The sequence below is a fragment of the Geotrypetes seraphini genome, chromosome 12 (genome assembly GCF_902459505.1).
Source record: "Geotrypetes seraphini chromosome 12, aGeoSer1.1, whole genome shotgun sequence".
Taxonomy (NCBI): domain Eukaryota; kingdom Metazoa; phylum Chordata; class Amphibia; order Gymnophiona; family Dermophiidae; genus Geotrypetes; species Geotrypetes seraphini.
In genome coordinates, this window is record NC_047095.1 from 99,918,958 (window position 1) to 99,945,286 (window position 26,329).

General features: G+C 43.7%; 1 protein-coding gene across 1 annotated transcript in view; it reads left to right on the forward strand.

Moving 5' to 3' along the window:
• LOC117346168 (vomeronasal type-2 receptor 26-like) overlaps positions 1–26,329 on the forward strand; it is an 89,149-nt gene that overhangs the window by 43,920 nt on the left and 18,900 nt on the right. The window contains exon 4 of the mRNA XM_033915572.1: positions 17,597–17,824. Within this exon, the coding sequence (XP_033771463.1) occupies positions 17,597–17,824 (228 nt within the window). The remainder of the gene's footprint in view (positions 1–17,596; positions 17,825–26,329) is intronic.

Here is a 26,329-nt window from a genome sequence, read left to right on the forward strand (position 1 = left end):
GTACTTGTGACCTGGATTGGCCACTGTGGAGGCAGGATACTGGGCTAGATGGACCATTGGTCTGACCCTGTATGTCTATTCTTATGTACAGATCCAGGGGGCTCCATAGTCTGAACTTCTTTCCTCTTCTCTCTATCTCTCTCACTTCCCGATCTGTTACTTTTCACTGGGGCCCAGACATGGCAGCCATCTCTCGCAAGATGCCAGTGGCTGCCCTGAAGCTTTCCCTCTGCGGTGATCTGCCCTGATGGAAATGGGAAGTTGCAGCAGAGGGAAAACTTTGGGGCAGCTGAAAAGTAACATTTGGACAGTGGCATACTGGGGGGATGGGAGAAAGAGGAAGAGAAGTAGTCTGCCTCGGGTGCTCCAAGGCCTGGTGTCATTAACTTCTTCCAGCAGCAACAGCGTTTAAAGTTCGCTGCTGTTGCCGGCTTCGGGCCTTCCTCTCTGCTGGGTCCTGCCTACTTTCTGTTTCCATGAAAGCAGGACACAACAGAGAGGAAGGCCTGAAGCCAGCAACAGCAGTGAATTGTGAATGCTGCTGCTGCCCAAGAAAGTTCATGACGTCAGGCCTTGGAGCACCTGCTTAGGTGCTGCACTGCTGACTGGGGATGGGGTGACAGAAAAAGGAAAGGGAGTAGAGGGGCAGAGAATTTCTGCACCCAACTGGAGGGAGAGAGAGAGAAGGAGAAAGAAGATGAGGAAGGAATAAAAGGAGGGAAAGGAAGGATTGAAACGATATGCCAGTACATGGAGGGGAGGGAGGAAGAGATGCCAGGGCATGGAGGGAAAGAGGAAGGTATGTCAGACCAAGGGAAAAGGAAGGAGAAGAGATGCCAGAGCAGGGGTGAAAGGGAGGAGACCGATACCAGACCTGGGAGGAGTAAAGTGGTTCTCAAACTTCCTTCGCTCTCGCTACTACACTGTCAACACAAATGGCACCATGTCCGTACCTTGGACACCATCTTGCGGTGTCTCTCAGGGAACACCCCTATCTCCTATTCTCTTTAACATCTACATGTCCTCCCTGAAGCTCCTCCAACTTTCCCCCCTTGAAACAATCTACACATATGCTAATGACATCCTTGTACTCCTTGAAACAGACCAAAACCTCACCAACCTCCATGAGAACATTACATCTTGCATAATGAGACTCCACTCCTGGTCCCTCTTGGTACAATGAAACTAAATGAATCAAAAAAAAAAAATGACTCTGGCTCGGCCCAATATTAGAACACCTGCCCACCATCTTCGCACTATCCACAGGCACTGCTCTGCACCTTTAGTTCTCAAGCAAGGTCCTTGGCATCACTATTGATTCTTCTCTCTCCCTCAACGACCACCTCAACTCCTTGGCAAAATCATGCTTTTTCAGCCTCCACATGCTAAGGAAAGTAAGATCCTACTTTTGCCAAAAACATTTCACCGTCCTTGTCCAATCCTCTCCAATTTACTTATACCTAAAAAAAAAGTCTTCAAAGACTCCAGCTTATCCAGAATACTGCAGCCAAGTTGATCTTTGCAAAACGCAAATCTGACCATGTCTCCCTACTCCTGTCCAATCTTCACTGGCTCCCAGTGATTTTCAGAATCCATTTCAAATGCTCCTGCCTGGCTTTTAAGATCATTCACAGCATCCTTCCTCCCCTAATCCCACTATCCTTTAACTCCTTGAGTCCTGACTCCACCAGACCCGCCCAAAGATATAAACTATCCTTCCCCTCTCTACGCAGTATTCTCTATGCAGGTAAACTGGGAAAATCTCTTCTCTTCAAAATCACAGGTCTCTGGAATGACCTTACTATCCCATTGCAGAACCTGGGCTCTCTCCAACTATTCCACAAGCAACTGAAAACTTGGCTTTTCTCTAACATGTAATTCTATTTTCCCCCTTACTCTTCCATTCTATATATAAGCTCATGTAAACCTTTTCCTTTCTCTTCTTTACTTTAAATTCTTGTAAACCGTGCCAAGCTCCACTTCCGTGGAGAAGATGTGGTATATAAACTTAAGATTTAGTTTAGTTTAAAGGAGGAAGGAGACAGATATCAGATCTGAGGGGAGGGGAGGAAAGGAAGAGAGAGAAAGAGATGCTAAAATCTGCTAGGAGAGATGGAAGGGAGAGGCAGACAATTTCTGGAAGAAGCATAGAAAGAGAGCAGAGGCCATATGGAAGAGGCAGAGAGAGAGAGAGCAGACAGTGGATGGAAGGAAGAGAATGATAAGAAGATGAGGAAAGCAGAAACCAGACAACCAAGGTAGAAAAAAATGTATATTTGTTTTATTTATTTATTTTTGCTTTAGGATAAAGTATTATTGTAGCTGTGTTGATAATCGTTTATTAATAGAAAATGGAAATAAGGTGATCCTGTTTATTGAACTAATTTTAATACATTTTATTACTAATTCAGAGATCATAATTCCTTTCCTCAGGTCACGACAGGGATACTCTAACAGCAGTATAGTTTACTGACCTGAAGAAAGAGGTTTTAACCTCTGAAAGCTAAGTGAGAAATGTATTAGTCCAATAAAATGGTATTTTCTTATTTCTCATTATTTGTTTTATTTTTATTTGTTAATTTGTAAAGTGGTGATTGTTATGTATCAGTTTTTTCACATTTACATCTACTGTCTTTATATTTTGCACAGTATTAGAGGACATGTGTTACTGTTTTTGTGCTGTTGTGGTGTTGCATTGTATGCAGAGTCTGGTTTCTTGGCAGTTCAGTTTTACTTTTGTCTACATATTTCTATTTTTAGTTTGTGATTGTTCCATAATGGGTGAGTGTGTATCTCTGTTCTGTGTCTATGAAAAGAACATAGTTTTCAGTTGGCATTAACTGCAGGATCAATTGACTGTGCGGGACCTGGCTTGTTTAGTTTTACTATGTATGTGTTGGTGTTCTAGTGCTCACTGCAGTGTTTAAGATGCTGCCTTTTCCTAGGTACACTCTTGTGCGATATGTGGATTGTTAGTAAATATTTTTCATATAGATGGGGGTGTCAAAAAATGATGGGCTCCGGGTATCACATATGCTAGGTACGCCACTGGGACCATGGAAGAGAAAAAATAGGAATGGAAGAGAGAAAGAGAATGAGAAGTAAGGAAGAAATAGACAATTTCAGGCCAGTAAGTCTTACTTCTGTGGTTAGCAAATTAATAGAAATACTTTTAAAATAGAGAATGGTGAAGTTTCTGGAATCTGGTAGATTACAGGACCAGAGGCAACATGGAGGGTAGTGATCAATGGAGATCACTCTGAGGAAAGGTATGTTACCAGTGGTGTGCCTCAAGGTTCTGTTCTTGGGTCTGTTCTTTTTAACATTTTTATAAATGATATTGCTGAAGGGTTGTTGGGTAAGGCTTGCCTCTTTGCAGATGATACTAAAATCTGCAATGGAGTAGACATGCCGAATGGTGTGAATAACATGAAGAAAGACCTAGCAAAGCTTGAAGAATGGTCTGAAATTTGGCAGCTAAAATTTAATGCTAAGAAATGCAAGGTCATGCATTTGGGCTACAAAAACTCGAGGGAAGGGTACAGTTTAGGGGTGAAGAATGACAGAAGAGCAGGACTTGGGTGTGATTGTATGTGATGATCATAAGGTGGTCAAACAGGTTGAAAATGTAACAGTGAAAGCTAGAAGGATGCTAGGGTACATAGGAAGAGGTATGGCCAGTAGGAAAAAGGAGGTATTGATGCCTCTGTATAAGACTCTAGTGATACCTCATTTAGAATATTGTGTACAATTCTGGAGACCACACCTTCAAAAAGATATAAAAAAGATAGTGTTGATCCAGAGGAAGGCTACTAACATGGTGTACTAAAATGGCTACTAAAATCATTAAAAGTCATATGGGGACAGACATAAGGATCTTAATATGTATACTTTAGAGGAAATGCAGGAAAGGGGAGATATGATAGAGATGTTTAAATCCCAAACGATTCCAAAAAATGTCACTCACCAGCAGTGGGTTACCTCTCTAAGATCCAACATTGAAATTCAAAAACAGGTGGAGAAAAAGCCTCAAAAACATTTTAAATATGCAGCAATAATTGATGATTCACAGTTGGCATTCTTTTCTTATCATAGGCAAAAAACTTGCACCCGCAGCACAATGTAAAAAAATCTGAAAGGGATAAAAACCCACTACTGTGCACAGTATATATTTAAAAAAACTTTTAAAACTTTTTATAATTTTTAGACTTTTTATGAATAAATATATGAAATATAAAGTTCTAAATGCATTGCTGCATATTTAAAATGTTTTTGAGGCTTTTTCTCCACCTGTTTTTTAATTTCAACATTGGATCTTAGAGAGGTAGCCCACTGCTGGTGAGTGACATTTTTTGGAATCGTTTGGGTTTTACTGTCACTACTCTTTTTGATCTTGAGGGATGTTTAAATACCTATGTGGCATAAATGTGCATGAGTTGAGGACATAGGATGAAGTTAAGAGGTGATAGGCTCAGGAGTAATCTAAAGAAATACTTTTTTTAAAGAAATGGTGGTATATGCATGGAATAGTCTCTCAGAAGAAGTGGTGGAGACAGAGACTGTGTCTAAATTGAAGAAGGCATGGGATAGGCATGTAGGATCTCTTAGAGAGAGAGAGAAATAGATAATGGTTACTGTAAGTGGGCAGACTACATGTGCCATTTGGCCTTTATCTGCCATCATGTTTCTATGTTTGTATGAAATATGACCAGACAACAAGAGGTAGAAAACTTACAGTATGTCAGATTTGAAATACAGTATGTATCCTGCCAGAGCTGTTGTTAGCGAGCTTGACCTAGGACCTAACAGTGTTTTTTTGTTTTGTTTATACCACAGTACCGGCGTGGGTTCAGAGAGAACAAAAGGGGCTGGATACATGAAGATGCTACAAAAATAAACCTGGCAGGCCATTTAAAAATCAAACAAACCATAAATTGGGCAGGAAAAGTGATCTGAATCAAATTGAAAAATCAATTCAACAGGCTAAATCGCATCAAAAATGTTTTCCCTGAATCAGGCCACACTAAAGGGAATTGAACTGTCATAATCAGCTGATGGCAAGCCCTCAATATTTTGTTTCCCTATCTTTGGATGGTAGGAGGAGGATGGTGACCACTGGGGAGTAAAGGGCGATCATTCCTTAAACCCTCCTGTTGTCATCTGGTCAGTCTGGGCAGCTTTTGGGCACTTAGACACAAATAAAAGAGGTCTAACTGCTGGCATCAAAGTTTCCTCTAGAAAAATTTTGATTATCACTGCAATACAGCTAAGTTTAAGCCTGCTCAGTTCCTGCCAGTAACACACCTCTCAACATGCCTCTTTGAGCTCTTCATGGACAGCAGCTTAGTAGTGCTACTGCACATCCAGAAAGTTGGCTTTGATTATTGGCACTTGAACATCCCTACTATTAGGATATCCAAGTGCTGACTTAGGCTGGTTTTTGTACATTTCAAACGTTCGATTATGTCCCTTTATGTGTTTGTTTTATTTATAACATGCCTTTCCCAAGGCGGCTCACAATATAAACATACATAATAAGAAAACATAAAATACATATACAAAAAACAAAGTAAGCGACCAGCGTTTTTATAAAATACAAATTTCTTAATGCTCATATTTCATCTTTTAAAATAAATGCCTCTTCAGTAATTTCTTAAACGCCTCGAGATTGCTTTGCTGTTTAATGTGCACACACAATATTATTTTGCAGTACTGCTCAAGCATCAGAGCTGAATTCTTTGGATGGAGATCTGCAAGGGAAAGCAGGAAGAAAGTCTGCGACTCTGAAGTAGAGAATGACACGGTGGTTGTTACCCGCGGCTAGCTGTGAGTAGCCACGGGTAACCCGCCGAAATGGGGAAAGAAAAATAGTAGTCGCTGCGGGAACAGGGACAAGGCCATTCACCGCCCCATGGAGCGGTGAATGGTCTTGTCCCTCCAGTGAGGCAATCAAGGTTTGTGCGGTCCAGCAGCCCACACCCGCCCGATCGCAGCATTCAGCCAGCTCCCTCCCTCCACCTCACCTTATATGCAGTTTGACGGCTTTCTTTTTCGCCCAGTTTCCTATTTTGCCGCTGCCCGCGGTCGCCATGAGCTGAAGCAAGGACAGGCGTTTCAGGTTCATTTCACATGGGAGTGAGGTAAAGGGAAATGCCTAATTTGGGGTGGGGGCCGCCGCCTCCGGCAAAGCTCCTGGGCCTGGTCTCATGAGATCAGCGCTGACCTCTGCGGCTTAATCAGCTGTGGTGAAGTGGCTCAGTCCGGGCCTCCGACCTTTGGCCATGTGGGACTTCTTTGCAGATGTGAATGTCATGTTGGGGCAGCAAATTAAAGTTTTTGAGATTTAAACGTGGCTTTTGAATAAATGATTTCCACCCCCACCCACAGTTATAGTCAAGGTTACAGATTTTCCACTCACCTATGGTTTGTTTTTTGTTTTTTTCCTTTTTGTTTTCTGAAGCTTTGTGAATGTTTCTTTGTTGTTTAAAGGTGTTTTCATTACCTGTAGACACTGTGAAAAATATATTGTCAGTTTAAATGGGGCTGATTATGTATTTTTAATTTTGGATTTGATGCTTGTTGATTGCTTTGCTGACTATCTATGGCTGACTTGAATTGCATTTTATTTAGGGGCCTTTTTTACTAAGGTGTGCTAACAGATTTCGCTTACGCTAAATCTGTTAGCACACCTTAGTAAAAAGGCCCCTAAATAAAATGCAATTCAAGTCAGCCATAGATAGTCAACAAGCATCAAATCCTCCTTATACTTATGGGCTTCTCAGCATTTAGCGCAGGGGTGTCAAAGTCCCTCCTCGAGGGCTGCAGTCCAGTCGGGTTTGCAGGATTTCCCCAATGAATGTGCATGAGATCTATTAGCATATTCATTGGAGAAATCCTGAAAACCCAAATGGATTGCGGCCCTCGAGGAGGGACTTTGACACCCCTGCGCTAAATGCTGAGAAGCCCACAAGTATAAAATGGGCTTCTTAGCATTTAGCGTGCAAAGGCCCCAATGAAGCAATATTGAAAATTTTTGGAAAAAGAAACGATCCAGTGACGATTCAGAGCATAAAGCCACACACTATGAAAATTAATTGAGTACGTGGTGGCCCTGATGAGGATCTATTTATTTAATAATGAGGAGCGGAACGAATGCAGACTACATCTAGCATTCTTTAGAACTACTATATTGTATTGCCCTTGTTTGATAAGTCAATTTTAAACTAGTGCCTAGAGAATGACACGGTGGTTGTTACCTGCGGCTATCCACGAGTAGCCATGGGTAACCTGCTGAAATGGGGAAAGAAAAATAGTAGTCGCTGCGGGGACGGGGACAAGGCCATTCATAGCCCCATGGAGCGGTGAATGGTCTTGTCCCCACAGTGAGGCAATCAAGGATTGCGCAGTCCAGCAGCCCCCACCCGCCCGATCGCAGCGTTCAGCCAGCTCCCTCCTTCCACCTCACCTTATATGCAGAGTTTGCCAGCTTTCAAAAAGCCGCGCACACGCGGCTGCTCGAGTTGTTCAATCTTCTCCCCTGCTGCAACTTCCTGTTTCCGGTTGCGTCAGAGCAGAAGACTGAACAACTGAGCAGCCGCGCATGGGCGGCTTTTTGAATGCGTGCGGCTGGGTGAAAAAGAAAGCCGGCAAACTGGAGGGAGGGAGCTGACGAAACGCTGCAGTCGGGCAGGAGAGGACTGCTGAACCGGTCGTGCAAGTTCCCTGCTCACACTAGGAAGGAGGGAATGAAAGGGAAAGAGATTCTGGGCAAAGGGGATGAAGAGGGAGAGAAAGAAACCCACAGCAGGAAAGAAAGGGGAGGATAGGCAGGTGAGCCAGATGCTGGAAACAGGGGGGGAAGAAAGAGGGAAAGAAGCTAGATGGGGTTGAAGAGAAGAGACACATTGGTGTGGAAGAGGAAGATAGGGGAAATCTGGACACAGGAAGGTAACAAAAAGAGAGGAAATTATGTGCATGGGACATAGGGACAGAGACATAAAGGGGACATGCCATGGGGATGGTATATGGACATGGGGGGAGGCAATGTCAGATACATAGGGGAGATAGAAATGGGGAAAATAGGAACACAGAAGTGAGATTGTTTGGGGACTGAGCGCGCAGGCTCCAGCAGCTTGCACAAATTACATTTTAAAGTGCCACGAAAATAAGAGGGAGGGAGGTAGATAGATAGGCCATGCGAGAGGATCTGAAGGGTGGTAGAAAGGAACAAATGGTAAAGGAGGGAGGGAAGTGTGGTGGTGAAAAGGAATAGAACAGACATTGAAGGAGGGTAGAGAGGAACAGACCCTGAAGGGAAATGTGGAAGACAGAGTGGGGAGAAGACACTGGAAGGGAAGAAGACAGATGCCAGACTATAGGGGAGCGGAGGGAAGAAGATGGGTGCTAGACCAATTGGGGGGGTGAAGGGAGAGGCACAGTAACAGCAAATGGAAGACGCAGAGAGAAGACACACAGTGGATAGAAGGAATTGAATGAGAAGATGAGGAAAGCAGAAACCAGACAACAAAGGTAGAAAAAAAATTATATTTATTTATTTTTTTTTGCTTTAGGATAAAGTAGTATATTAGTTGTGTTGATAAAAATTTATAAACAAAGCCCTGCTAGCTGAACATCTCTTTCTCTAGTTCAGCAGCCAGAACTTTGATTTATAAGGAAGGAATATGCTAAATATTGCAGTACTGAGGCTTATATGGATGCTGCGGGGACGGTGACGGGGCAGTGAATGGGATGGCAGTGACGGTGACGGTGCAGTGAAGGGGATGGTGGTGATGGTGATGGGGCGGTGAAGGGAATGGTGGTGACGGGACGGTGAAGGGGACGGTGGGACGGGGACGGGGCAGTGACAGGGACATATTTTTTCCCTGTGTCATTCTCTACTCTGAAGCTATTGCTTCCACCTTCCTCTTCAGCCTACTAGTAAGATCTTCTTTAGTCAGCCAATAAGCTGCAAAGGAGGCAGGACTAGTGACTTAAGAAACAGTATTAGTCAGACAATCCTTAGCCAGCTAATAGGCTGTAGTGGAAAGTTGATGTCTTATAAGCTATTGGTCCTGCCTCTCCATGAAGCCTGTTAATTAGCTAAGGAATGTCTGAGCAATGGGTTAATCAGTGGCTTACCTAGGGTATGTGGCACCCGGGGCCCATCATTTTTTGACACCCCCCCCCCACATGTAAAAAAATATTTTTTGTAATGACCATGAAACGGAATAAATAGTCAGAATAGAAACAGGCAGTGAAAATTTTCTTATATTCCAAACATAACATAAATTATGTCTGAATTGTCATGACATCAGAAGTACATATGGAGTAGTTGCAGGTGATGCTTGGGACAGTTCAGTTTTATGTGTTTTTTGAATAGAAGGGTTATTATTTCTTTCTGAAGGTTTTGCAGTCTGTGGTCGATGTCAATTGGTTGTAGAGTTGGGGGGTCGAGTGTTGCAGCTCGAAAGGCTAGGAGGTTGTCGAACAGTTTTTTTCTTTTGACGTTTTTGTTTGGAGGGTGTGTGAATGGTGCGTGAGTTCTCCTATGTCCTTTTGAAGTGGATTGAATTATTTAGCTGAAGAAATTAGTTACCCCCTCATCCCACACACATTAATTCTCTTCCATTTTTGTTCCCATTATAAAAAACACTGATAAGTTCTCAGAAAAAAAATACATTAAAATAAGAAGTGAAAACAAAGGCCCCTACAGATGAGAACATAACATAAGAATAGCCTAACTGGGTCAGACCAATGGTCCATCATGCCCAGTAGCTCAATTCTCATGGTAGCCAATCCAGGACACTAATACCTGGTCAAAACCCAAAGAGTAGCAACATTCCATGCTACTGATCCAGGGCAAGCAGACACTTCCCCCATGTCTTAATAACAGATTATGGACTTTTCCTCCAGGAATTTGTCCAAATCTTTCTTAAAACCAGCTACACTATCTGCTTTTACCATAACTTCTGGCCACTTCATTTTTAAGTTTAGATCTTTCCTTTCAAACAGAGACCTTGCTAGATGTCAAATACAGCACAAGGTAACTTCACATGGACTTAGCTGTGCAGGAAATGTGAATCTCCTCATACACCCACCATATAGTGCAAAAATGTGCAAAGGTCTGGTTTTTTCTTTCGATCACTACATAGCCTAATGCCACACAAGCAGCGCTGTTACAAACATATTCTGTAGGTCAATGCTAAGGATAACAAAGTTTCCTTCCTTGGACCAGAAGAAGATCCTGATAAACCACTGGAAGAGATCCCAAAACAACACCCAAAGACCCACTCAGTGTGTGAACCAGTTGAGTGGAGTGGACTAACTGGGGGGTGGAAATGGGCCCGGAGTTTGCTCAGCAGAATTTCCCAGACCACCTCTTCCTCTCAACACATTGACACGCTGCCACCATCACCACTAGGAACACCTCTCTAGGTAGGCCAGCTATGCTATAAACTTTATAAAACACATTATTATATTTTCTTATAAAGCACATATTTTAACTGAACCCTCTGACATCCTCAGCCTTTCCATTCACAAAAATAGAAGGAAGAAAAGTTCCCATTTCCTGCTGTCTCATGTCCCCGGCCTATACAATATTTTTTTTCTGCAGACCCTTCAAAAGTCTGACCAAATCCTCGTTTCACTTGCATTATAAAGTACTGAGGATGCCATCTCTCCCCAATACCAGGTCCTAAAGTCTAAGACAGTAGCGCAAACTAATGCTGCCAGATTCAGGAAAAAAAAAATTCAATTCGATTCAGCCTATTGAATTGGTTTTTCAATTCGATTTTCCTGCCCAGTTGGGTGATTTTTTTCAAAACTCCTGGTGGGTTTTATAGCTTTTTCACCCCCTTTGGCTTCTCCTAACTACACTGGCGCTGTGGTGTAAATAAAATAAAGAACAAAAAGGACTTTTCCTCTCTCTGTTAAATCCTAGCTCACGTTTGCAGTCCAACACCAGCTCTGGCAGGATACACATTTCAAATCTGACATAATCACAAAACAGAAAATAAAATTAATTTTTCTACCTTTTGTTGTCTGGTTATATTTCAAATATTGTTGGTCCAAAGCTCTGGTTTTCTTCTGATAACTTGCTTGCCAGGGTCTCCTTCTTTCTGCATGCTAACCATCCATCTGCCAACTCTGTCCTCCCTTTCCATTTCCCTTCCCTTCCCAGGAAGTCTGGTATCTTTCCTTTTTTTCATCTCCCTCCACAGATCCAACTTTTCTTAACTACCCTTTCATCCGGCATCTCTCCCTCCTTCCCCACCACCCCAGAGTCCACCATCTCTCCCTTTCTTTTCCTATTTACCCTCCTATCCAGTATCTCTATCTCTCCTCCACACCATCCCTTGTGTCCAATTTCTCTCCCTTTCTGTTCCTTCCCTCCCTAAATCCCATGGTCCATCATCTCTCTCCCTCTCCTCTATTTTCAGACCCATTATTTCTTCCCCTCCCCCCAAAGTTTGGCATATGCACGTCTCTTTGAACACCCCCGTCCCTCCGTGTACTTCTAAACCAGGGTCCCCCCCAAAGGCCTGTCCCCTCTTAAAGGTCTGCCTGTCCCCCCTTGAAGGCCTGTCCCCCCCTTGTTGGCCTGTCCCCCCCTTTAAGGCCTGCCTGACTGTCCCCCCTTGAAGGCCTGAACCCCCCGAAGGCCTGCACCCCCCCGAAGGCCTGTCTCCCCTTGAATGCCTGTCCCACCCCCTTGTAGCTTGTCCCCCCCTTGTAGGCCTCTCCCCCCTTGAAGGCCTGCCTGCCTGTCCCCCCTTGAAGGCTGGTCCCTGCCTTGAAGGCCTGCACCCCCCGAAGGCCTGCACCCCCCCGAAGGCCTGCACCCCCCTTGAAGGCCTGCACCCCCTTGAAGGTCTGCACCCCCCCGAAGGCCTGCACCCCCCGAAGGCCTGTCCCCCCCTTGAAGGCCTGTCCCACCCCCTTGTAGGCCTGTCCCCCTCTTGAAGGCCTGTCCCCCCCTTGAAGGCCTACCCCCCCCCGAATGCCTGCCCCCCCCGGAAGGCCTGCACCCCCCTGAAGGCCTTTCCCCCCCCTTGAAGGCCTGTCCCACCCCCTTGTAGGCCTGAGCCACCCCCTTGTAGGCCTGTCCCCCCCTTGAAGGCCTGCCTGCCCCCCCTTGAAGGCCTGTCCCTCCCCCTTGAAGGCCTGCACCCCTTGAAGGTCTGCACCCCCCCGAAGGCCTGCACCCCCCGAAGGCCTGTCCCCCCCTTGAAGGCCTGTCCCACCCCCTTGTAGGCCTGTCCCCCCCTTGAAGGCCTGTCCCCCCCTTGAAGGCCTACACCCCCCCGAATGCCTGCACCCCCCGGAAGGCCTGCACCCCCCTGAAGGCCTTTCCCCCCCCTTGAAGGCCTGTCCCACCCCCTTGTAGGCCTGAGCCACCCCCTTGTAGGCCTGTTCCCCCCTTGAAGGCCTGCCTGCCCCCCCTTGAAGGCCTGTCCCTCCCCCTTGAAGGCCTGCACCCCTTGAAGGTCTGCACACCCCCCCTGAAGGCCTGTCCCCCCCTGAAATCCTGTCCCCCCTTGAGAGCCTGCCTGCCTGCCTGTCACCCCCCTCCCCCTTGAAAGCCTGCCTGCCTGCCCGCCCACCCCACCCTGATGCCCCGACCCACCCGAAGGACCGCTTGCCCCCCTGGCCTCCCCGCACCACCTATGAAGCAGCCGCAGCAGGATTGTGACGTCAGCGATCCCTGTGCTGCTTAGGCGCTGCTTCCTGCGCCACGGTCCCGCCCCTCCTCTGACGTCAGAGGAGGGGCGGGACCGTGGCGCAGGAAGCAGCGCCCAAGCAGCTCAGGAATCGCTGACGTTGCGATCCTGCTGCGGGCTGCTTCACAGGTGGTGCAGGAAGCTAAGTTTAAGCCTGGTCAGTGGGGCGAGCGGTCCTTCGGGGGTGGGGGGGGACTGAACGGCAAGGCCGGGAGCACCCCCTCAGGGCTGGCACCCGGGGCGCACCGCCCCCCCGCCCCCCCTTGGTACGCCACTGGGGTTAATAGCAGGGAGCTGAAAGGATCAGCATTATAGGTCAGACCAATTCACTGTCCTTGATCTACTCTGGAAAGGAGGAAGTGCTGAGGGAGGCACTGGGAAAGGAATGAGGAGTTGACAGACAAATAGAGAAAGAAAAGAGTTGTACAGTCACTGAAAGGTTGTGAGAGAAAAAATGTTGAAGGAAGAGATATACGTAGACTGTAAAAGGGGGAGCAGAGCTGGATTAAATGTAAACTAGGGAAGGGGCATGAGTTGTGATAGGAGAAGTAGATAAGGCAGGGGTACAAAGTCCCTTCTCAAGGGCTGCAATCCAGAATACTTGAATACCTACTAAAAATACCCTGAAATACAATGAAAGCAGTGCATGCAAATAGATCTCATGCATATTCATTGGGGAAATCCTGAAAACCTGACTGGATTGCGGCCCTCAAGGAGGGACTTTGACACCCCTGGGATAAGGGATGGACTGTAGAAATAGAAACAGAGATGATGATTGGAAGAGGAACTGTGTGGAATCCAGAGATGATGATTGGAAGAGGAACTGTGTGGAATCCAAAGAGGAAGGGCTGATGGGGAGAAGGGCTGAGAAAATGGTTCTGAGAAGATAGAAGGTCAGATTGGAGGGAAGAAGTACTAAGGGGTAAAGAAAGGTATGGAAGTGGTGAACGGGGTGAGACTAGGTAGAAAAAGCAACAAAAATATATTTTTTTAGTTTTTGTGTTCACGGTTCAAATTTATAAGCTACATGGACTGAACTGTGGGTGAATGGAGAACAGCACTGTTCCCATTCCTCACAAAAATTAAAAAAATATAATTCCCCATTACATGCCACAAGAGATAGAAATTGTGAGGATACTGGGTTATGTGAGCCTAAAGAACTAGTACAGTAGCTGCAACAGGGAGAGTTGCAGTAGAACATTGGCAGTATTGAGGATGGGGAGAAGGGGCATGCTGTCTCACACACTGTATGTTTCCTGTTTTGACATCATGGCCCTCTTCTTGCTTAATTGCTGAATCCTTGATTCCCTCTTTTCTGTTGGCAAAATTATTCAACCACATCCCAGGTCTCAACTTGTCTCTTTGGGATGGATGCTTGTTCCTTGGCTACTAGAGTAAAATCCTGCAGGCATCCCAGAATAAAGTGGCTTAGTATGAATGCATGCTCATATACCCTCAATGAATTTGTATATGAGGCTTGAGTGTGAAAGTGTTTTATAGAAGACCATATACTGCAACACCGTTAGGGGTATGGTGTAATATAAACCTCCCCTACATATCCTCTATATTACAAGTGCTTATATGCTGGATTTTCCAGGCCCTCAGAGGTGCCACCAGAAGTTCAATATACTTTCATAGCAACTGGCTTTATGCCCCCAATCGTCATCGGGACACTGGTATATTTTATATAAGATGTACTATGCTTATCTTAATAAATTTTTATGTTTTCAATAAATAGTAATAAATAGTAATAAATATAGTAATAAATAGTAATAAATATATATATATATATATATATATATATATATATAAATATATATATATATAAATATATATATAAATATAGTAATAAATAGTAATAAATATAGTGCTTAACTTAACGTGGGTGGTTTAGCCAAGAGGGACAGAGTACGCCAACATGTTTCACCCTGTTCAGGTTTCCTCAGGGCACAATCCCTACAACAAGACATTAGCTTTAATATTTGATATTATATGAAATCGCATAACATCAACCTGCATTGACACACATCAATAGCTTACCTCAGACTGTAATACTCTTCGCGACGTGATCTAAGATGGCCGCAGCGTGTACTGTAGCTCATTAAATATTCTAAATCCCAGCTGAGACTTTTAAGGGTATCCTGAAGCAACAGTTCACGATGGGCATAGCGTGCCCGGAGATACACCTTGTGGATGGCCTTTTCTGGGTAGCCCCGTGCTCGAGCATGGGGCTACCCAGAAAAGGCCATCCACAAGGCGTATCTCCGGGCACGCTATGCCCATCGTGAACTGTTGCTTCAGGATACTCTTAAAAACAGGGCTCAGGTTACAGAAGCCAATAGACTGGTGTGTGTGCTTCCTTTCTCAGATGCAGTTAAGAGTGTAGTAGGATCTATTAGATTACACTGGCCTATCCTTAGGGCCCTTAGGGGTTTGGAAGAATTCCCCTTGATAGCGTACACTAAGGGCACCACGATAGGACAGTTGTTAAATCGCAAAGTACATCCATTTGTAGATCAGGCAGCTCACTCTAAATGCTCCCATTGCCAGTGGTGTGATACAACCTTGGATGGCTGCACTTGGCAAGATCCTCACACTAGACGTACCATCCAAGCTAGAATACACACCACTTGCAAATCTAGTTGGGTGGTGTACATAATCATTTGCCCGTGCCCTCTGGCCTATGTGGGACGTACCAAACGGACAGATCATTTAAGATTAAATGAACACAAGTCCCGGATATCTACAGGGACTCTATCAGCACCTTTAGTACCACACTGGCTGGCCAAGAAGCACACCACCGATCAAATCAGGTGGCGCATTATAGACACTATTGACAGCCAGGAAGCTGAGGGTAATTTGGAAGCGGTTAAATTTCCTAGAACAGAGGTGGATTTATCAACTTAATACAGTAGTGCCTCACGGGCTCAACTTGGAACTCAAATGGCAATCTCTCTGGTGAGGTCTCACTGTATCCCCATGTCTTTAATACACTGTTTTAAACCATCAAGATCTATAGGAGTGTTTATACTAACATAAAGTCCTTCCAGCTCGGTGCTTTCTCGGGACTGCGGTTATTCCCGCACTTCCGGGTTGGCCCGATGACATCAGTCTCAGCTGGGATTTAGAATATTTAATGAGCTACAGTACACGCCGCGGCCATCTTATATCACATTTCGGGTGGCCACGTCGCGAAGAGTATTACAGTCTGAGGTAAGCTATTGACGTGTGTCAATGCAGGTTGATGTTATGCGATTTCATATAATATCAAATATTAAAGCTAATGTCTTGTTGTAGGGATTGTGCCCTGAGGAAACCTGAACAGGGTGAAACATGTTGGCGTACTCTGTCCCTCTTGGCTTAACCACCCACGTTAAGTTAAGCACTATATTTATTACTATTTAAAATTATTTATTGAAAACATAAAAATTTATTAAGATAAGCATAGTACATCTTATATAAAATATACCAGTGTCCCGATGACGATTGGGGGCATAAAGCCAGTTGCTATGAAAGTATATTGAGCATCTGGTGGCACCTCTGAGGGCCTGGAAAATCCAGCATATAAGCACTTGTAATATAGACGATACGTAGGGGAGGTTTATACTATACCATACCCCTAACAGTGTTGCTCATATACCTTCAGCATATAATATTTGAGGTTTCAACCTATGTTCCTAGCTTGACTTCTAAAGCTTAGAGTGAGCTAATGAAGGTAGAAAGGTGGCCATTGGTCTGGAATCTGTGAGTGCCAGGGTATATGCTTCAGTGTAAAAGGGGATGAGGAACCAGTCCCAGAAATCAAGTGTGCCTGGAGCCAGGAAGAGCAGAGCAAGGAAATAATCCAAGCCTGAGGTCAATGGGAAGTCATAAACTGAAGATGAGTTAAATCTACAAACAAAAGGAAGTCTCACCTATAGAAGAGAGTGAAAATTAGGAATCATTAAAGGGATGGGTGAGCCAAACATACACGTCATGGCAAATAGCTAGGGAAAAGTGCATTGGACCTTGCTGGTGTGTGTAGGGGAAATAGAATGTGAAAAGGAAAGAAGATTTAGGGAGTAGAGCAAACTAAGAGCAATTAATTACCTGCACTAAAATAAAAAAAATCAAATTATGCCAATTCTGAAGGAGTAAAATTAAAAAGTAGAGAGGGAGTATGGTGTGGGAGATGAAATTATGGAAAATAAAAACAAAATTGGGGGACTAGAGCATGGTGTAAATGGGTTGAGAGAAGTACAGGGCTGATTGGAAAAAAATGTTATAAATAGCTTGAATGGAGAGACAGTGAGAGAGAGAGTGTGTGTGTGTGTGTGTGAGAGAGAGTGAGCAAGAGAATGAGAGAATGTGAGAGAGAGAGTGTGTGTGTGAGAGAGTGAGAGAGTGTGAGTGAGACAGTAAGAGTGAGAGACAGAGAGTAAAAGATTTTGAGAAGAGTGAGAGAGAGTGAGACTGTGTATGAGAGAGAGAGTGAGAGAGAGTGTGAGTGAGAGAAAATGCGAGAGAGTATGAGTGAGAGAAAATGTGAGAAAGAGAGAGTGAGAGTGTGCGTGTGTAAGAGAGAGAATGATACTGACATGGGAGGGAAAAGAGTGACTGACCCTAGCTTTTGATTTAGCCATATTCCCTGCCCCTGCTCTTAACATTAAACATAAGCTGATCATCACTACAATTCACTTCCAGTTGTATTTTGTTTTCCTTTTTTCTCTCTGCTGATGAGGGGAAATTTGTTGTAAATTATGGGTTAAGCACCCCCATTTTCAAATGTTGGCTCCTGTGCTTTCTACATGTTTCAAAATGTAGGAAAATAAAGAAAAATCATGTTAGATTTGTATGAGTTTGATATCATTGCTAAAAATCCATCTCTCGTTCTTTAGCTTCATCATCATATGAAGAGTGTCCACTTCAAGAACATTATGGGTGAAGAGATCTTTTTTGATGAGAATGGTGATTTCTCCTCTGGTTATGAACTTTTAAATGAAGTCTATCTACCTAATGGGACTGTGAGGAATGAAATTGTTGGAAGTTACAACCCATATGCACTCTCAGGGCAGGATTTCACCATCAATGAGAAGGCAATCATGTGGGGAAATGCATTTACTCAGGTCAGAGATATGTAATGTGAGATCATGATTTAAAATATTAGATCATATCATGTATGTTGACCTTCAGTTGTGAAATTGTATAATGTGATTTACTGCTAGAAATTCAATTTTATACTGATACAACAGAGAGATAAACCTTGAAAATAGGGTTGAATTAATTAACTCCCCTTTTCTAGAGCAATAGCTTCCATCTACTATCCCTCCCAGAGGAATGAAAGGTCTCAGTCTCATCTATGTGGGAAGCAAGTCAGATGAATGGAGTGCCCTTAGCTGCTTTCCTCTCCCTATTCTTCTTTAATGAAGGTTGTATGGAACAAAAAGCTCAAGGGGTATAAGTGACAAAGCAGGACCTCAAACTCTAAACCATCCCCAAGAAGTAAGCAACTGTTACTTTTATTAATCAATTAAATAGATATTGATGGATAGAAAGATTAGTGACAGTACTTCAGAAGTTGGTGAGAGAGGGAGACTGCAAGAAAAGCGACACAGAGTTACTTGAGACAACAAAAAAGAGAATATTAGTGAGCTATCAACCTTTTATCAAAATTCCTTGTGCTAAGCCAATGTAGCACAGCTTACTATGCAGACAGTGGGAAACAAGTATATGGGTGATGGATTGACAGGCCATTCCCCAGTAGCTACATTGATTAAATAAGAGAAAAGCAGAAAATGTATTCCAAATCAGAACCACAATACCTAGCATCTAGACTAGACAACCTTACATGGCTTGAGCCATGAATATCTACTAGAAATACCCTCCTTCAGAGACATCAAATACATAAGTGTCAGGAACAAAATGTTCTCAGTGATGAACGTAATGTGGCAGGACTCTCTACTGAAGAAACAAAACAAGAAAAGGACATCAAAATGTTTAAGAAAGTAATAAAGATGATAATCTTCTCAGAATAATTTAACAAATAAATAAATATTTAGGGTGAATAGCAACATGGTGAAAACATCAGACTAACCCTACTTGGAACACAAAAGGGCAAACTCAAAAATAATACAAAAAGATGAATATATGACAATACAAAAGCAATAATGATAATATATGTATATGTATAGATGGTATAAATAGGTAAGATTCATATATATATGTGGAGGGGCATAATCAAAACATGTCTAAATCTGGTTTGGACATAGGGCCCTAGTCACCCAAAGTGGTCAGAGGGAAAATGTCCATTCTCAAAAAGTACATCTAAAATATGTTTAAAAAAATGTCTACTGGATGGTTACAGGTTTTATGTGGACTTGGTTTGGTTTGGTTTAGCTCTTGGGGGTTGGAGGAGGTGGTTGCAGCTTTGGGTGGGGCATAAAATGGGGTTTGGCCCAGTTGGATCTGAGAGACGAGCAGTTAATAAATTTAAAAATATAACACTTGTAGGCGTCACTGTTGCAAAGGGAAGCATGGCCTGACATAACTGTTGGGTCATGCTTATGGGGCTGGGAAGCATGGTCTAGTACAGATATGGTCAACTCTAGTTTCTCATGCATATTCATTGGGGAAATTCTGAAAACCCAATTGGATTCCAGCTCTCGAGGACCGGAGTTGCTCATGTCTGGTCTAGTGTCACCGTGGGTCATGCTTGGGGGCATGCTATAATTTTAAAGGCTTAACAGGAGCTACTTTTAACAGGAGGTGAAATATGCATTGTGGGTTTGTTGGTTTGGACACGGGTGGAGATAATATTAAGATAGATAATAAAGCTGTGGCCATGTATTTATTCCAATAAAATTGAGTTTTGTGATTGATTGATTGATGGTGTTTAGCTTTCAGTTGCAGGTGCTGGAGTGTGAATGCTAATGTTAAGCATTCAATGTAAAGTAGTCAGGCAGAATGTTCTTTATAGGCACAAAACCAAAGCAGATGGCAAAAAAAAAAACCCTGAAAAGGTATTCTGTTTTAAGCCCAGCAAACACAGCAATCAGTGCAAAGCACAGTTAGACAATATGGGGCTTATTCTATAAATGGCATCCCAATTAAAGATGGCATCAGCCAATTGGGATGCACATTAAAAAAACCACCCAGAAGCAGGTCACCTACAATGTAGACTCTTTAGTGAGCCTAGGGAGGTATGTAGGGCCACTTAAGCTTACCCAAGGCTAGGTGTGGGTGTGGTTTCACCCAGAAGTGGCCTTGGTTGAGCTTAGGTGGCCCTATGCATCTTCCTAGCACTGCAATAGATGCATGAAGTGTAGGCCAGCAGAAAGCATTTCAAATTATGTATGAGGTAGCAGGGAACATGGTGCGATACAAATAGGATATTTTTCCTTATTTCCAATCAGTACCCTCCCACCAGCACTCAATTTGAAATTAAATTGTAGGCCAGAGGAAGTGTGATTTTCTGCAGGTCTCATATTACTTCTAAGTGCCTGTAATAGTTTTAGCCAATGACCCTTGTCACTACTCATTCAGCTGACATATTTGGTGACATATTCAGCTGACATATTCTCTGATAGTGCAAGGATATAATTTGGGATATATAGGGATGGTACTGTGCATGACATGTAGATAGGTTCAGAGGAAGGACCACATGTACAATGTATTGAGAGAAGCTCTTGGTGAGTATGGAGCAATGAACTCCACATGTCCTTATATTGATTTTTCTGCTCTTACCAACAGCCAGGTTATAGATTCTGAAGCAGAACTGAGCTCACAGTCACCTGTACCCACATAGAGAAAGTTCGACAGCCAGGAAAGTATAGTGGAAACAAAGGAGAACCCAGACACACAAAATATAGAGACTAAGAAGGGGAAAAGGAATGGGAACTTGTACAGTATACCGCTTTTCTTGTGACTGGCATTTCAAAGCTGACATTCAAAGTGGTGGGCACTGGAGGATTAAGGGGCTTGCCCAGGGTCATAAGGATCAGCACTAGGATATGATCTCACAAGTAGGTGTGTTTAGAAGCAGTTCATGAGTGTGTTTTTAATGCCATATGTCAAAAGTGGATTAGGTGCCAATAATTAAAAAAAAACCTCTGGCAGACTGGCATGAGATATTGCTCACGCGGCAGCCCTTAGGTCAAAGACCATTGCCCTATTTGAGTCTAGCCTTACTGTATACGTTCAGGTTTAGCAGGAACTTATCTAACCTTTTCTTGAATCCCTAGAGGGTGCTTTCCCCTATAACAACCTCTGGAAGAGTGTTCCAGATTTCTACCACTCTCTGGGTGAAGAAGAACTTCCTTACGTTTGTATGGAATCTGTCCCCTTTTAAGTGTAGAGAGTGCCCCCTCGTTCTCTCCAACTTGGAGAGGGTGAACAATCTCTCTTTCTCTACTAAGTCAATTCCCTTCAATAACTTGAATGTTTTAATCATGTCCCCTCTCAGTCTCCTCATTTCAAGGGAGAGAAGGCCCAGTTTCTCTAGCCTCTCATTGTACGGCAACTCTTCCAGTCCCTTAACCATTTTTGTCGCTCTTCTCTGGACCCTTTTGAGTAGTACTATGTCCTTTTTCATGTACGGCGACCAGTGTTGGATGCAGTATTCCAAGCGGGGTGCACCATGGCCAGTACAGCAGCATCATAACCTTCTCAGATCTGTTTGTGATCCCCTTCTTAATCATTCCTAACATTCCGTTGACCCTTTTTGCTGCTGCCGCGCATTGTGCGGACGGCTTCATTGACTTGTCTACAAGTATTCCCAAGTCTCTCTTGGGGGCTCTCTCCGAGTACAGCACCGGAGATCCTGCATTCATGCATATGATTTTTGTTACCGACATGCATCACCTTGCATGTATCCGTGTTGAACCTCATTTGCCATTTCATGGCCCATTCCTCGAGTATGTTTTTGTCTCGTTGTAGGTCTTCGTTATCCTTCTATGTCCTCACTACTCTGAATAACTTTGTAATGCCAGCAAATTTAATCACCTCACTAGTACCAATTTCCAGGTCATTTATAAATATGTTGAAGAGCACAGGCCCAAATACCAAACCCTGCGGCACTCCACTTGTGACATTTTTCCAGTCTGAGTATGTCCATTTACCCCCACTCTCTGTTTCCTTTCAGTCAACCAGTTTTTAATCCATATGAGTATATTACCCTCAATTCCATGGCTCGCAATGTTTTGAAGTAGACGTTCATGCGGGACCTTGTTGAACACCTTCTGAAAATCTGGATAAACAATGTCGACTGGGTCACCCTTGACTATCTTCTTGTTTACTCCCTTGAAGAAGTGCAGTAAGTTTGTCAAGCAAGATGTTCCTTTGCTGAAGCCATGCTGGCTGGTCCTCATCAGATTGTGTCCGTCAAGGTGATCAATGATGCGGTCCTTTATCAGCGCCTCTACCATCATGTTGGTGTTGGGGCAGGGTGTTAAAAAGATATGGGTGAAGAGCAATTGAAAACTATTATGGTAATTGGTGCATGATAGGTAGAATGCACTGTCTAAACCACTGTTAAAGAAGTTTGAGTGACATTAGGGAACCCAGATTTGACCTTTAATTAGTGATATTAAAGAATTATCTGTACGAAAGCTGTAGGGAATGGTAGAGGCATGTCCTATGATAGGAGCCTTTGAACTTAGATGCATTGATTTTGGCTTCTAATTTGTACAAGAACTAGCATACTTTAATAAACATGTCCCATAGTTGTTTTAGTCATTATTATCTCAACCTACTATTACTATTTATCATTTCTATAGTGCTGAAAGGTGTGCCCAGATCTGTACATTTAACATACAACAGACAGTCCCTGCTCAGAAGAGCTAACAATCTAATTTGACAGACAGACCATCTCAGGTTTGGGGAGATTATGGTAGAGGAAATGATACAGTGGGTAGGAAGGGACATCTCATACACAGGAGGGGACGACCACACAGCAAACAAGGGAGATAACACAGGAGCAGCAAAGGATATCGTAATTGTACCTGTAGGGACAGCCAAGAGTAAAAGGTCCAAAAAGGTAACACGAAGGGAACTTAGATGTATGTATACGAATGCTAGAAGTCTAGGAAACAAAATGGGAGAATTGGAGACATTAGCAAGACATGACATATTGGATATCATTGGCATAACAGAAACATGGTGGAATGAAGAAAACAAATGGGACACAGTACTACAGGGATACAAACTATATAGAAGAGATCGAGTAGGGCAGGAAGGTGGAGGTATTGCCCTATATGTTAAGGAAGGGATAGATCTGTTGAAATAGTTACAACAGAACTGAATGAGAAGCTGGAGTCACTCTGGATCAAAATTCCTGGCAAAAATGGCGCAGATACGAAAGTTGGCCTTTACTATCGTCCCCCAGGACAGGAGGAGGACACTGACTCAGAAATGATGGAGGAAATCAAACAAGAATGCAAGACGGGCAATGTAATTATATTGGGAGACTTCAATTTCCCAGGGATAGACTGGAAGCTAGCAACCTCCAACTGCGGCAAGGAGGCCAAGTTCCTGGAGGCTAGGGGACTGCTTCCTGGAACAAATGGTAAAAGAGCCGACAAGAGGCAACGCCACCTTGGACTTGATCCTAAATGGCCTCACGGGACCAATAACAGAAGTAGAAGTCATGGTTCCACTGGGAACGAGTGATCACAATGTAATCAACTTTAAACTTGACATCGGGAAAGAGAAACATGCCAAAACCTTAACCACCACCTTAAACTTTAAAAAGGGTAAATACGATCGAATGAGAGCCATGGTAGAAAAACGACTCGAGAAGAAGGTGGACAAACTTGAAACGGTAGACCAGGCATGGTCCCTACTGAAAAATACTATCACAGAAGCACAAGATCTCTACATTCCGAGGATTTCCAAAGATCAGAGAACAACGGGCAAAGGAGAACCGGCATGGCTTACCATACAGGTGAAGGAAGCCATAAAAGAAAAGAAGGACTCTTTCAAAAAATGGAACACATACAGACATCCGAAGCCTGGAACAAACATAAAGATGATCAGAAGAAATGTCACAAGGCGGTGAGGGATGCCAAACAGGACTATGAGGAAAAAAATAGCCCAGAAGGCCAAAAACTTCAAACCCTTCTTTAGATACGTGAAAGGGAAAAAACCTGCAAAAGAGGCAGTGGGACCCCCTAGACGACCAGGGAAGGAAGGGGTACATCAAGGAAGATAAACAAATCGCAGACAAACTAAATTCCTTCTTTGCGTCCGTTTTTACGAAGGAAGACACCTCAACAGTACCTGAAGCAGAGAAAGTGTTTGCAGGAGTAATAGAAGACAGCCTCACCACAGTTGAAGTGGACTTAGACCAGATACACTATCAGATCGACAAACTTAAAAGTGACAAATCCCCTGGACCGGATGGAATTCACCCGAGAGTCTTAAATGAATTGAAGGTTGAAATTGGAGAGTTATTGCAAAAACTTGCAAACCTGACAATCAAAACTGGACAGATACCGGACGACTGGAGGATAGCGAACGTCACGCCAATTTTCAAAAAAGGATCGAGAGGGGAACCGGGCAACTATAGACCTGTGAGTCTTACGTCTGTCCCCGGCAAGATGGTTGAAGCACTGATCAAGGATAGCATAGTCCAGCACTTGGACACACACGACTTGATGAAACCCAGTCAACATGGATTCAGGAAAGGGAAATCATGTTTGACAAATTTACTCCAATTTTTTGAGACCGTGAACGAGCAAATTGATAGTGGAAAGCCGGTGGACATAATATACTTAGACTTCCAGAAAGCATTCAACAAAGTTCCACACGAAAGACTTCTCAGGAAACTACAAAGCCATGGCATAGTGGGAGATATACAAAGATGGATAGGCAAATGGCTGGAAAACAGAATGCAGAGAATAGGCATAAATGGGAAGTTCTCCAACTGGGAGAAAGTGACTAGTGGTGTACCCCAGGGCTCGGTACTTGGGCCGATCCTTTTTAATATTTATATCAATGACCTGGAAGTAGGAAATTCCAGTGAGATCATCAAGTTTGCCGACGACACAAAACTATGCAGGGCAATTAGATCGCAGGAGGATAGCGAGGAACTCCAGGGCGACTTATGTCGGCTAGAAAAATGGGCGGAGAAATGGCAGATGAAGTTCAATGTGGAGAAATGCAAGGTAATGCATTTAGGCAGTAAGAATAAGGAATATGACTATAGAATGTCGGGTGCAAATCTGGGGAAAAGTGAACAAGAAAAGGACCTGGGTGTACTGATAGATAGGACCCTGAAGCCATCGGCACAATGCGCGGCGGCAGCAAAGAAAGCGAATAGAATGTTGGGCATGATAAAGAAAGGAATCTCGAGTAGATCGGAGAAAGTTATAATGCCGCTTTATAGGGCAATGGTTAGACCACACTTGGAATACTGCGTCCAACATTGGTCTCCCTACCTAAAGAAGGATATAAAAGTGCTGGAGAGGGTGCAGAGACGAGCAACAAAACTAGTGAAGGGTATGGAGAAACTGGAATACGAGGATCGACTTAAAACACTGGGATTGTTCTCCCTTGAGAAAAGGAGACTGCGTGGGGATATGATCGAGACCTTCAAAATAATGAAAGGAATCGACAAAATAGAGCAGAGAAGACTATTTACATTGTCCAATTTGACACGGACAAGAGGACATATAATGAAGTTAAGGGGGGACAAGTTCAGGACTAATATCAGGAAGTTCTGCTTCACTCAGAGAGTGGTTGACATCTGGAATGCTCTCCCAGAGGAGGTTATTGCGGAATCGACTGTCCTAGGATTCAAAAGCAAACTAGATGCACATCTCCTTAAGAGAGGCATATAAAGATATGGTGGACTAAAAATTATGCCAGGTGTACACCTGGCAGGGCCTCCGCGTGTGCGGATCGCCGGACTTGATGGACCGAAGGTCTGATCCGGAGATGGCGCTTCTTATGTTCTTATGTTCTTATGGGTATAGGTATCTGACAGCAGTGAGTGGAATTAAGAGTTGAAAGCAGTTTTAAAAAGTAGGCTTTTAGCTTGGATTTGAATACTGCTAAGGATGGGCAAGACATTTTGATTCAGATAGCATGTTCCAGGAATATGGTGCAGCAAGAAAGAAAGGACAGAGTCTAGAGTTGATAGTGGAAGAGAAAATTACAGACAAGAGGGGCTTGCTCAATGAACGGAGTTCACGGGGTGGAGCATATGGTGAAGAGAGATATTGGGGTTTCAGAGTGAATGAACTTGTAAGTTAGTAAAAGGAGTTTGAACTGTATTCAGAAATGGATGGGAAGCCAATTAAGTGACTTGAAGAGAGGGGTAATGTGAGAATAGTGGCTCTCGCAGAATATGATCCATGCAGCAGAATTTTGAATGGGTTGAAGAGGTGAGAGATGGGTTTGCGGGAGGCCTGAGAGAAGTATGTAGCAGTAGCCTAAGCATGAGGTGATGAAAGCATGGATAAGGATTTTGGTAGTGTGTTCAGAGAGAAGAGGATAGTTTTTATAATATTATGGAGGAGGAAGTGACAGGTTTTGGTGGTTTGTTGGATCTGAGCAGAGAAGAAGAGAGAGGAGTCAAAGATCACCCCAAGGTTGTGAGCTAAAAAGACAGGGAGGAGGATAGTTATCCTCAG